Source organism: Gekko japonicus, unplaced genomic scaffold (assembly GCF_001447785.1).
Source record: "Gekko japonicus isolate JY-2015 unplaced genomic scaffold, Gekko_japonicus_V1.1 scaffold6850, whole genome shotgun sequence".
Taxonomy (NCBI): domain Eukaryota; kingdom Metazoa; phylum Chordata; class Lepidosauria; order Squamata; family Gekkonidae; genus Gekko; species Gekko japonicus.
In genome coordinates this window covers 1572-15149 of record NW_015173900.1, presented here as the reverse complement: position 1 = coordinate 15149, position 13578 = coordinate 1572, and the positions used below count along the sequence as shown (strand labels likewise).

Below are 13578 nucleotides of genomic sequence, written 5' to 3'. Positions count from 1 at the left end.
CCTATTTGGACAAATTAATTGAGAGGGCGGTGGCGACACAGCTGCAGGGCTTTCTGGATGATGCTTCATTGCTTGACCCCTTCCAGTCTGGCTTTCGCCCAGGACACGGGACAGAGACGGCTTTGGTCGCTTTGACTGACAACCTCTGGAGGCATCTGGATCGAGGCTGGTCAGTGGTACTGTTGTTGTTAGATCTGTCGGCCACGCTTGACACGGTCGACCACCAGTTACTAGTCCACTGCCTCGCCAACGTGGGGATTCAGGGACTTGCCTTACAATGGCTTGCTTCCTTTCTCCAAGGTCGGGGACAAAGGGTGGCATTAGGGGAACAGCAGTCCAGGAGACACCTGCTTGAGTGCGGTGTGCCCCAAGGGGCTGTGCTGTCCCCGATGTTATTTAACATCTATATGCGCCCCCTTGCCCAGATTGCCCGGAGGTATGGGCTGGGGTGCCATCAGTATGCTGATGACACCCAGCTCTATCTGATGTTGGGCGGCCAGTCAGGCTCCAGACCGGAAGACCTGGACGGGGCTTTACAGGCTGTGGCTGGTTGACTTAGACTGAGTTGGCTGAAGCTGAATCCAGCGAAGACAGAGGTCCTGTGCCTGAGTCGGGGCGGTTCGGGGGTGGGGATCCCACTTCCGACCTTTGGGGGGGGCTCCATTGGTGCCAGCACCGGAGGTTCGAAGTTTGGGTGTGCTCCTGGATCCCTCCCTTACCATGGAGGCCCAGGTAGCGGCCACTGCCAAGTCAGCCTTTTACCATCTTAGGCTGATTAGGCAGCTGGTTCCCTTCCTTGACCGTACTGACCTGGCAACAGTGATCTATGTGATGGTTACCTCGAGACTAGACCACCGTAATGCTCTCTACATGGGGCTGCCCTTGTCGCAGATCCAGAAGCTGCAGCTGGTGCAGAATGCCGCAGCCAGGCTGTTGATGGGTCTCCCTAGACGGGAGCACATCCAGCCTGTGCTGGGGTCCGACATACCTGAGGGACCACCTTTCCCCGTATATACCCCCGAGAGCACTACGGTCTGGGTCTCAAAATCGGCTGACCTTCCCTGGCCCGAGGGAGGCCAAGCTAGCTATCACCAGGGCTGGAGCCTTTTCAGTGGCGGCCCCTACCTGGTGGAACGAGCTCCCGGAGGAGATCAGGGCCCTGCGGGACCTTTTGCAGTTCCGCAGGGCCTGTAAGACGGAGCTCTTCCACCAGGCATTTAATTAGGGGCTGCCGCTACTGCAGACCGTTACTGCAGAGCTTGGTCTGTGGTTTTAACATCTAACTGATTATGAGCAGAAACATCGTGGAACATCTGGGCAATGGAAATTTACTCTGACAATATACCATCTAGGTTAATTTAACAGCCGCCAGCATTTTGTATTTATAATGTTTTTATTGTATGGTTAAATTTTGTGTAATTTTAATGTATTTATGCTTTTATGGAAGCCGCCCCGAGCCCGCTTGTGGGGAGGGCGGGGTATAAATTTGATAATAAATAAATGTCTGTGGTTGCAAACAGAAAAGGGTTGGTGCATGTCTGGGAGGCATAAAAATCCCAATCCTATTTATAGTCCTTGTGTTGGTTCACAACAAACATGACTGTGAGCTGTGAGGGAGATTTGACTTGTCAGGCAGTCCAGTCAGTCAAAACTTTTATTGGCATCAAGTGGCAGACTGATGTGGCCATTTCTGAACACCTGAAAGAAGGGTAAAAGAGTCTCTCCTTGGAAGGAGGCACCTGAGAACTCATAGAGAAGGGTGTCTCTGTCACCATCAAAAAAGGCCACTCGCCCCTCAGGACAGTTCAGACACACTCAGATCCTCTTGAGCTCCCCACTCAGGAACGAGAGAGGGCAAGGAGGGCGAGTGAGACCATAGTATTTATTTCCATAATACCCCAAAGCCCAGATCCCTCCCTCAGGACCAAAGGTGAGCAGGCCCTTCCTGTTCACAGACTTTTTGGCAACCCCAACAGACCACCCATCCTTACTCCCCACACTCAATTCCCAGAAATGGAAGCCTTCCATGAATCCCTCACATCCCAGCACTACAGGATAATTGTCAAATCTCTCAGGATTCTTGGGTAGCTCTTGAGCTTTGCTTCCCCATCTCACAGTTTTCTGATCCTCAGACCGGAGGAGGCAGGGATTAGCCGTGCTTGGATCCAGAATCACATGAGCTGCTGGAGAAGAATGAGACAGAAGAGAAGCAGAATTATCTGGGGGAAAGGAACCTCCGCTACGTAACTTCATAATATACTACCCAGCTATCCTGGGGGGGGGGGACCCCACCCTTGAATACTCCTGATTTTAAAGTTATAAGCTTGGTTGGTTCGTCTACCCTCTGGTCATCTGCAGGAGATTCTTTTTCACCTGAGGCTGCCATTGGTGGACAATCCGGGGAGAATCGCCAGGAAGGGATGACGATTGCCTTTTGCCCTGCTTGTGTGCTTCCCAAATCACAAACACAAGAAGCTGCCTCAAACTACTGGTCTATCAAGGTCAATTTTGTCTCCCTCTGACTAATACTGGCTCTTCAGGGTCAAATACAGAGGGCTTTCGTATCATTTATGAACTCGTCCTTTTAGCTGGAGATGTCGGGAACTGAACCTGAGACATTCTGCATGCAAAGCAGGTGCTCTCCCCTGAAGTCATGCTCCCCCCTTCTCCCGCTTCCCTGGCTGTCCTTTGTTGCAAAAACAGTGCTGGACTACATGGATCTTTGGGGGGGGGGGAGGATCCAGCAAGACAGGTACAAATTCTCATTTATGGTTTCCAGTTCCCTAGAACTGAATAGTTGAACTCCATGGAAATACAAGGCACCTCTCCTGACAAGCCCAACCTCCATCCAGTGAATATGGGCCTCCATCAGTCCCTAAAATTTACCTTTCTGCACCTGCAGCTGGGATGGCAGGGTATCTGAAGAGGCAAAAGGAAGAGAGATCATACACCCACATTGTCATTCTTATGCCAATTGATGTAACACAGCAATATAAAAACAAAACAAAAACCCAGCCTGCAGTCCCTCATTGTTCAACCTAGGGTACAATCCAGAGCCATTAGTCAAGAGCACTTTGGCATTGATTCAGTAAGATACAGATGTCCCAGCAATCAAAGACACTGGCCTGGTGGTCACATGAGAAAGGGTCTTTTTGGTGGCAGCTCCACAATTATGGAACCACCTCCGTAAGGAGGTGCACCTGGCCCCCTGACAGAATTGTCACTAGGCAGCTGAAGACAGTTTTATTTAGGGCTGCATTTGACTGATCTACTTTTTTATTTATTGGCACTCCTAACTGGAGTTCTTACATTGTGACCTCTTAAGTGTTTTTATAATATTTTATTCGTATTTTTTCTATACTTGTTTCATTTATATTGTAAACCACCTGGAGTTCCACAAGGGAGAAAGGCACCTAATGAATGTTTTAAATAAATAAAATGCATTTCTGAACAACACAGTACATTCTCAGGACATACAATTATTTTGTGCATATCCGTAATCCTATACCTGATGATAATATTGGCATTAGAATAACATGACGTACGGCTGGGCAGGTCACTTTTTTGCCTAGTGCTTCCTTCTCTTTCTGTATACATTGTGCATCATAATATTGTGACCTGTCAGACTCTAGAACAAACTTGCTCCCAACAACACTCTCTTGGCAGTGATTTGTTTATTGAGAGATGAGAATGTGTCAAGCGAAGACCATCCATATCAGAACTGACTCGCTCAGCACCAGTTCTGGTATTATACAGAATTCAAACAACACCCCTGATGATTAGTTCAATCACACTCATCCATTCAGCCCGCCACAAACTAATACGCACCCTTAGCCCTCCCCCCAGCACCTGCAAGCTTAGTATCTACCAGTTTCTGCCGTCCAAGGTCAAGCACGCATACTTCCCAGAGAGGCTTAACTCGCACTTTTGCAAAGCAACTTTCACATCTCCACACTCACACACTCCAGACTCCCTCCCCTCAACCAGAATGACAGAAGACATACGCACACAGAACCAAAGAACAGAAATAATCATGGCAAACGAGAGCCGAGTTTGACAGTGGCCCCTGACTGGCTCTGGGTTTTAACTGTTCAGAAGTGCTCTTTCTGCAATTAAGTATACCAGCAGTCAGGGGTCATTTCGTAGGAAAAGAGGTGCATGAGCTCATTAGCATAACTTATTTGCATATGCCACACCCCCTGACATCACCGGAAGTGTGTCAGAAGGCACTGCTAAGGCTCCACTGGACTGTTTTGGATTGCTAGCTATGGGGGGGGGGAGTGGGAGGTAGAGCTTGTACCTGAATAAACCTTGGTCTTAAAGTTGCCACTGGACTCTTTTGGATTGCTAGCTATGGGGGGGGGATGCAGATCTGCCCTCACAGAGGAGGGAGAGCTTGTACCTGAATAAACCTTGGTCTTAAAGTTGCCACTGGACTCTTTTGGATGGCCGGCAAGCGCAGGAAAGTGCGTGGCTGCTCATGGGTTGAGGAGGGCGGTGCAGAGGACGCGCATGGCCTCGAGCAGGTAGGGGGCCCGGGTGGTGGCAGGGCAGAGGCACAGGAGGAGGCTGAGTAGGCGCAGGAGGCCGATGTGGAGCTCCTCACAGGCCTCACGGGAGTCGCCGGCGCCCACCTTGCAGAGGCGCCAAGCCAGGGCCAGCATAAGAACAGGCAGAGCCTGGGCGAGCTGGGTGCCATGGCCAAGTCAGTGGTGGAGGAGCTCGAGGGCCAGCTTGCGGCAGCGCTCCGCTGGGTTGGTCAGTGGGCCAGGAAAGGCAAGGGGCGGCTGCTGGGAGCAGGGGAGGGGCTTGCTGCATGTGCCCGCCCCCTGGGCTCCTTACTGCCAGAACTTCGCTCCTGTGTGCTCCTGCAGGAAATGAGCCCTGCCAGTAGTCATTAAATAAAACTCAAAAACACTCTTCTGAGTAACATTCACATGTACTTAAGGCATGCCCTGCCCCAGAGAAGTTTACACACATTTCCTGGACTTCAATAATAATAATAATAATAATAATAATAATAATAATAATAATAATAATAATAATAATAATAATAATAATAATAATAATAATAATAATAATAATAATAATAATAATAATAATAATAATAATAATAATAATAATAAACATTTCCTGGACTTCAATAATAATAATAATAATAATAATAATAATAATAATAATAATAATAATAATAATAATAATATTTATTGCATTAGCAAAAAAGCCATTAGTGGTTGCTGGAGTGCAGAAGGATCAAAGTCCACTTTCAGGAAGGAGGGATGCTTCCAAGGAAATTTTTAAATAGATCAAGTGAAGGGTCAAAGTTATCAGGTTCTGAGCTTGTACCTAGAATGGCCTCTGCTGCCCAGTTTGAGGAAGGCCAACTGCACAGGCACAGAAGAGGGACCTCTGTTTCACTGTAAATTATGAACAGGGTAAAACTTCAGGGTAAAGCAGGCCCAATCATAACAAAAAAAGAGCTTTAGTAGCAATGAAAGTCGTATCATGAGCCTGTGATCTGCAAATAACCATTAGCGTTATTAGTCAGATTCTTCAGTACCTTTGAATAGCTTCATGTTAACCTCCAGAGAGTGGCTTCTGTCGCAGAGCTCCCAGATCCTCCACTTCAGCTTCGACGTAAAAGTGGCTGGATTCCTGAACTTTTCTTTTTCCTCATACCTGGTTGAGGGAAACACGGTTAATATTCCAGGCATCCAATCCAGAATTCCTGAGTGGAACCAATGAATAGGAAGGACACGGCAGAAAGCTCCGAAGCAGAGGAGGGGAGGTATTTGGGGAAGGGCAGTCCCCATCACTGTGGCTACCAAGACCCCAAAGTGAGGTGTGAAATGAGAGGGTCTTCTGAGGAACAGATGGACTATGTCTGCTTCCAAATGCCCACCGGAGGGTTCAGAATATTTTTTTTATGGAGAGATGATTTCAACTAGGGGAGGGAAGGTGGCATGGTAGAGCCCACTCTCGTCAGATGATCTCGGAGGCTAAGCAAGGTTGGTACTTGGAAGGGTCTGCAGAGGAAGGCAAAGGGCAAAACCACCTCTGGTTCTCACTTACCTTGAAAGCCCCTTGCTGGGGTCGCCATAAGTCAACTGTGACATATAGGCACTTTACACACACACACTTATAACCAGCTGGGAAAATAACCACCCTGAGTCCAGGGGCGATTTCTCACTAGAGCTGCCTCGCAGCAAAGCCGCCGTTTGCCCCGACACAAACATGTCAATTTCACACCCGAAGCTCCGGGGCTGCATTTTGACTCGCGGCTTCGCCCGATTTCCTCCACGGTTTCGTGATCCTGGTTTTTGAGGATCATGAAACTGCGGAGGAAATCGGGTGAAGCCGCGGCTCAAATGCAGCCCCGCAGCCTCGGGTGTGAAATTGACATGTTTGTGTTGGGGCAAACGGCGCTGCGCTGCAAGGCAGCTCTAGTGAGGAATCGCCCCTGCTTTCTACAGTTGCTGGCAATACATTCAAACAATACCCAAAGAGAAGGAGCTGAGAGAGACCCTGTTATGCAGGGACTGAAACAGTTTTCTCATTCCTATCCTATCTCTACTGTCTTTTGGAGAGATGCATCTTGATTTGTCATTCTTTAAATTCAGAACTAAATCTCGGGGGTGGGGGGTGCAAGTTGAGTCTAATACATACATATAAGCAGAGGCTCAAAATAACCAGCTTCTTTGCAGGCCACTTCCCCAAATCAGATAGATCAGTAGCTCTTTGCAAACCCACACTGGAAAGGCTGGTACTTCAATTTAACTCTAAATCAGAAAAATTGCCACAACAAAGGTCTTTTAAAAGTCAGGAGAACAAAATGGAAAACAATAGAATGCAAAGATTTAGTTGCAATGTGACTTGAATGCTCTGTAATAATTGGGTAAATAATTATGTACATTCCAAAGGAAACCTGTGAATATAGAACAAGAAACAGACACCTGAACTTTTTTTTTTAACAAAGAAGTTACAAAAATACATACTTAGAGGAGCAGAAACAAAAAGCTTCTGAAGTTTTCGTCTGGAAAATGGAAAAGTTCACTTTGGAAGTGAGAAACACGTATGAAAAAAGACTGTTTGGAACAGTAAAATTGTTTTGATTTATCTCCTCTAAACTTTGGGAAGCTCTTTAATAATGCTGAGCATTGGTGATCTTATTTATCCCAGAATGAACTTCCAGCTTGAATATATACGTAACAATCGTTGCGACGACTCTTTATGTGGTTTTTTAATGAGAACGATTACAGAGTAAGACAACATACATAAGACAGAGAAGATCCCTTGGTCTGAGTGACAGAGGGAGAAAGGAGCAGGCTGTGATCCTTGGGGTGTGAACTGGGAGGTATTACAGGGTTGCCACTAAATTTTTATTTTTCATTTCCCTGACCACCATTTGTCAATTTCCCTGACCACCATTCAAATATAACCACAAGTTAAAAAATGAATTACATTAATGCAAGGTAAGGTTCCACTCTACAACTACACAAGTCTCAACTGCAAAAATATTTGTCAAAGAGATTTAATATCCGCTTCTTTCAACATTAACTGCAGCAACAGCTGTTTTGCAACTGCACCAAAAATTGCACCAAGATACAAATTTCAATTCAAGTAATCTCTGAATGGTACCAAATGACATAACATTTCTGTTATTGTTTTAAAGGTACACTAAAAATTATATAAGTTCTATCTAAATGGGTTGGGAAAGGGCATCATTAAGTTCTACTTGTATCCTGCTACTTCTCTATTCCAGTTGCCACAAGAACAGATCATGCTCTTGCAGCAGGTCAAAAATCCACTGCTTGAATATATTTTAATCACAATTTCCCTGACTTCAGACCAATTTCCCTGACTTTCCCTGACCAATTTGCAGGCCCCCAGAAAGTGGCAACCCTGCGTTATCTCATCTTCAAAACACTGGAGGGTCTGGAGCTCTCTACGGTCTCTTTCCTGGCGCTTGCCTAACCATCATGCTTCCTTACAAACTACCCAGACCCTTCCCAGCATCGTGAAGTGAAATGAGCCAGATCTACTCACCTCTGCAAGGAGCTTCTGGCACCCTGGAGGGAAGAAAGAAGAGGGAATTCAGAGCCTGCAGAGGGGCCACACTAGGAAAATCCTTCCTGTCTTTGGTTTGTCATAGAGTCCACCCTCCAAAGCATCCATTTTCTCCAGAGGAACTGATCTCTGTAGTCTGGATATGAGCTGTGATTCCTGGGGATCCCCAGGTCCCACCTGGAGGCTGGCATCCCTACAACAGATCTAATTCTTAGCTCTATAAGCCAGGACTCTTCACTTACTGAGTAGGTGAAGGTAACATACTAAGGTCCAGACTCCCTGAGAGAGGAGCCTAGGATGTTATTGCCACAGTCTTACCTGTAGGAATTCAGCCACTGGCTGCTCAATCTTCTCCTCCACCTCCCGGATGAGACTTCCAAGAGAGGAGATTTCCTTGGACAGCCAGGCCAGCTGCTTGTCTTTTTCTCTTGCAATCTCTTCCTTCACCTCTTCCACCTGGGCCAGCAGAAGTTCCTCCTGTTCCTCCAGAAATGTGTGCATTTTTCTGAACTCAGCCACCATCTTCTGCCTCTCTACTTCTGTCTGGCCCTGTGGCAGGAGGATGGAAGGGGGAAAAGCCGGCCAAGGTCAGGAACGGAATCAGCCTCAGTGGAACCAAGAGGGTGTGAATTCCACAGGAAAAGGCACTTCTGGCCTTCCACACACCTCCCACCAACACTCTGCTGGGGTTAGAGTTAGTTTTGCCCAGCGAAAGCTGCTCTTGGAACAAAGTTCACACAGGCTTGTTGTTTTAAGAGAAGATTGGATATTCTTGAACAACAACAAAAAAGAAATATGTTCTGGGATAGGAAAGGAGAGAGAGCATTCTAGCTAACTAGTGCATGGAGACAGATCAAGGTGGGCAGCTGTGTTGGTCTTAAGCAACAGAGCAAAGTTAAGAGTCCAGTGAGAGAGATTCTGAGAGCCACACATCACCCCCATGGAAATCAGAGCAAGAGAGGAAGGAAAGACAGGAACAGAAGGGCAGTTGGAAGGAATTCCCTGAGAATGGCACTCTGGGTAAACAAAGAGACAGGAGCGCAACAGACAAAGAAAAAGGGAATTGGGGTGGGGGGTATCTGACCTATCCACCTTTCCACTCTGCTTCCCCCTGTGGAGTGTGGCTGTGCCCTGCAGAGTCCCTCCCACTTCCACCACATTCAGCAGAGAAAGCATGTCTGAGGAAATGCACAGAAGGCATTTCACTTCTGAGGAGCCACCCCTGAGGTGACCTTTCAGGACCATTTCCTTTGGGAGGTCATGCCGTTCCTGATTTTCTGTTATAGGGACTTGACTTTTCTACATCTCATACTCTGTTTCCAGTTATTGGTTGGAGTTTCTGTTCATCTCCTAGTTATAAATATACTTACCAGCAGATCTTGGCTTTTCCCAACTAGATCTACTTGGTGTGCTAAAAGTTCCTTTCTCTCCTTCCTCAGCAGCCCAAGACAGCAGCAAAATTTATCCTGGAGCAAAAACAAAACACACACAAAAATCAGGTGTGATTATTTTGTAAAAGTTTACTATGCAGTACTCCATGTAGAAATCACATTGATCCATGGATTCTTCTACCAGAATAGGTAGTACAGTAATGCCACAGTATGCTGGGTTAGGGTTCTTTATGGTACAGTCTGTGGACAGAGATATGATGTGTGACTTGATGGTGAATTGTGGGGCCTTCTATGCAGAAATCATAAGTACTCATGAAGATCCAGATTTTTAATAAATTTTATTGTGCCAGGGTGGCACAGTGCTTGGATCCATGATTTTTATGGTGTTGTCTGTGAATAAAGATATGAGCACGAAACAGAGTGATTTTGTGTTGTTTCAATGTAAAAAATCGTATTTTCATAGGAGAATGTGACTTGAATCCATATTTTTGTGCTGCAGTATGGGCAGAAAACAACAGATCCATAAGGATCAGTAACTTGGATAGATGATTATGCACTGTGGCAGTGCCAGGAAGCAACAGATATGTCTTCCTTTTTTTACTGTGCAGTCTGTGGATATGGATGCAACCTGTGATTTTAGACTTCAAGTGATCTAGAAGATCCAGTAGATATGGTTCTTTTTCCTATCACTTGTTTACTCTTCCAAAAAGTTATTTCACCAGTACTGACAGGATAGCATAGGATACTGCCTACCAGTGTTCCCTCTAAGCTGAGTTAGTGTGAGCCAGCTCACTGTTTTTTAGCCTCCAGCTCACACATTTTTGTCTTAGCTCAGGAGGGATGGCTCCAGAGCAGACTAATTTATACAGTAGCCAAATCACTTGCTCACAACTTTAATGCCAGTAACTCAGAAAGTAGAATTTTTGCTCACAAGACTCCACAGCTTAGAGGGAACATTGCTTGCCTACTAAACCTCCAGCATCGCAGTGGCCTTCTTAGCAATGTTCCCTCTAAGCTGTGGAGTCTTGTGAGCAAAAATTCTACTTTGTGAGCTACTGGCATTACAATTGTGAGCAAGCGATTTGGCTGCTGCATAGATTAGCCTGCTCTGGAGCCATCCCATCCTGAGCTAAGACAAAAATATGTGAGCCAGAGGCTAAAAAACTGTGAGCTAGCTCACACTAACTCAGGTTAGAGGGAACAGTGCTTCTTAGGTGGCCCACAGGATAGGCTGGACAGAATCTTTTTTAGAGGAGCAAATCCACCTATTCACTTCCTACCTGGTACTCCTGGGCAGCCTCTTCCACGGGAATGACCCGGTGATCTCGGTGGTCCTTGGACCTGTCGCAGACCACGCAGAGGGGGGCTTCGTCGTCCTTGCAGAAGAGCTTGAGGGGCTCCTGGTGCTTCTCGCAGACCCTCCCCTTGGCCTCCCCCTCCCTTCCCCCCTGATGACTGAGTTTCTTGGCAATTTCGACCACGTTCGCCAGCTGCCGATTTGGCTTCAGGTTCCTCTGCCGAGCGGGTCGCTTACACATCGGGCAGGAAGCCCCCCCTGCCCCCGACTCCTCCCAGCAGAGGGTTAGGCAGGCTCGGCAGAAGTTGTGGCCGCACTCGTCGAGGATCACCGGGTCCCATCGGTGTAGACTTTCCAATTTCCCGGGGGGGGGCTGGGGCTGGGCCAGAGGCATTGCTTTGCTAGGAGCAAGGGTGGCTCCCGGGGGAGGCTGAACACCTTCCTGAAAATTTCGGCGGGGGCTGAAGCCCCGCCGCCCCCACGAAGATTACGCCTATGGCGCTTGGGGCTCTTTCGCTTGGAGAAACGAAGGCTGACATGATCGAGGTTTATAAGATGATGCATGGGATAGAGCAGGTAGAGAAAGAAGGACTTTTCTCCCAGCTGAGTTTCTTTTCCCATGAACTCGGCAAAAGGCACGCCCCGTCTCTGCTTTAAAGGAAGAGTTGCAATGGAAACGGTGCAAAAGGCGGAATGGAGCACCCCGGGAACGGCCGTGAAATCATTTCTATGGCTGCAGAACGCAGTGGAATGTGTGTTAATGTGTCTTTCCTAACAGGAAGGAGCCTGGAGGTTTCGTGATCCAGATGGCAGCCCTATTATTAGTTTTTGTAAATAGCAGTTTAGCCATCCCTTTCCCCAGCCCATTCCTATCTTTTAAGGGGAGATTATGCGGTCCGTGGTGGATGAGTAGAATGACTGAGATAGGAACAAGAAGCTGGAATGGGATCCAAGGGTCATCTCGTCCAACCCCCTGCACAATGCAAGAAATTCACAATCATCTTCTCTCCAGCAACACACTCCCCCGTGACCCCTGCTCTGTGCCCAGAGGAAGCCAAAAACCTCCATGATCCACGGACCAATCTAGGTGGAGGAAAATTCCTTCCTGACCTCAAAGTGATTATTGGCACCACTACACCAAACTGGGGAATCATGGGGCTGTAGGAAGCTGAAAGGTCGATAGGTTGCAGGATGGCTAGGCAAGGAATGGAGCGTCGGGGAGCGGCCCGCCGAGGCCGGTAGCTACAGTGGGGCATCTCAGGGCTAGGCCCCCTGACTTACTGGCAAGGCCCCATTACTTCCCATCCAGCCCAGGTCCCCCAAGCAGCAGCAGGTGCAGGGAAGGATCCAGGTATTCATTTAATTCAATTAGCCAGTGCCCCCTAAGAAATTTAAGAAACTTTTTAAAATCCTGGCTACGGGCCTGGGCCCGCCCGTGACCTGACTTGGGGAGGTAGATCCCCATGCCAGATGCGGCCTTCGAAGGATGCATATCTTCCCTGGATGGGTGCTCAAGGGAAGGACTGGGGAGAGCACGGATGGCTGGGGCAGCAGGGTGGATTTCCTGGGGATGGGCAACTGGCAAGGTCACTTATAAGTTAAAGCGACTAAAGAGTAGGAAACAGAGGGGAGGAATAGATGCACAATCTTCCCATCAGAGGGAGTTGGGATCCCTGAGGGACCAAATTAAAACCAGCACGATTGAAGCAAGGCTGAAGTTGGTTCCAGTTCCTTATTCTCAGTTCGTAGTTCTTTGTCCATGAATCCAAACACAGCTACTGACGATACTTAGACATCTCTGTGCCCTAAAATAAGTCTTGGGCAGGACCACCGCAGATCGTACACCCCCAGATTCAGGGCATTCTGCCCCACAAGGCGACCTATGCTGTTTGAGTTACCAAAGTCTAGTGTTTTGTGCTAATTGCTCCAAAGTGCACACAAATAAGGAACAGGGAACTAACTTCAGCCTTGTGCTATTGAATTCCTTCAGGGATGATCTGGAGTCTGCACATAGGGCTGAGTCAGGGGGTGGTTTGCAGATGACTCCAAACAGGGAGGGAGAAAAGCACAATGAATTACATAGAGCTTGAATGAAGTTCAGTATTCATTATGCTGCCCCCAGTCAGCGTTATCTGTAGTTTAGTAAAACTGCTCTGTATCTTTAAGACTTGTGCACCTGGGAATTGGAGTCCACAGTTAGGGGTCCCAGACGCTTCCCTCTGACTGGCTCATTAAGAGTAATTTCCTGAGCTCAGAGGCACAAAGATAGGATTTTGTTGTTCTTTTCCGTTTTCTTTGTTCATCAACCCTTACTGCAAGGAGAGGGGAAGCCCATCTCTTTCTCACCGCGGCTATTGAACTAACCTAGATCACAAGATGTAACTTTCCACCCAGCTATCTGAATGATTGTGAGTAAATGATCTTCTGAATGTGTGTGAAGTTGAATAAAGATGATTTAAGCTTTCTTCAGTGGTCGTGTGTTGGCTCACACCTAGAAAGCGCTGGCTTAGCCACAGCTCGCGCTGGACAGGACATTCATGTAAAGTGATAACACACCTAGATAACAATTCCAGGTTCTATTTGAATTCCTTATAAACATTTCTATCCCCTGTTTGTGACTGAAAGTTTCCAAAGTGGCTTTAAGAACGTAAGAGTAGCCATGTTGGATCACGTGAATGGCCCATCCAGTCCAACACTCTGTGTCATGTAGTGGCCAAAACCCAGGTGCCATCAGGAGGTCCACCATCAGGGCCAGACCTCCGGAAGCCCTCCCACTGCAACCCTCCCAAGCACCAAGAATACAGAGCATCACTGCCCCAGATA

The 13578-nt window shown here is 47.4% G+C and overlaps 1 protein-coding gene across 1 annotated transcript; it reads right to left on the bottom strand.

Moving 5' to 3' along the window:
• Window positions 1-4478: 4478 nt before the first annotated feature.
• LOC107120866 (tripartite motif-containing protein 7-like) lies at window positions 4479-11105 on the bottom strand (the record flags this gene model as incomplete). The annotated part of the gene is made up of 6 exons (XM_015423631.1): window positions 4479-4688; window positions 5583-5679; window positions 8047-8069; window positions 8386-8616; window positions 9438-9533; window positions 10739-11105. Coding segments are annotated over 6 exons (1024 nt in total), but the record flags the coding sequence as incomplete, so codon positions are not given.
• Between the last annotated feature and the right edge of the window lie 2473 nt (window positions 11106-13578).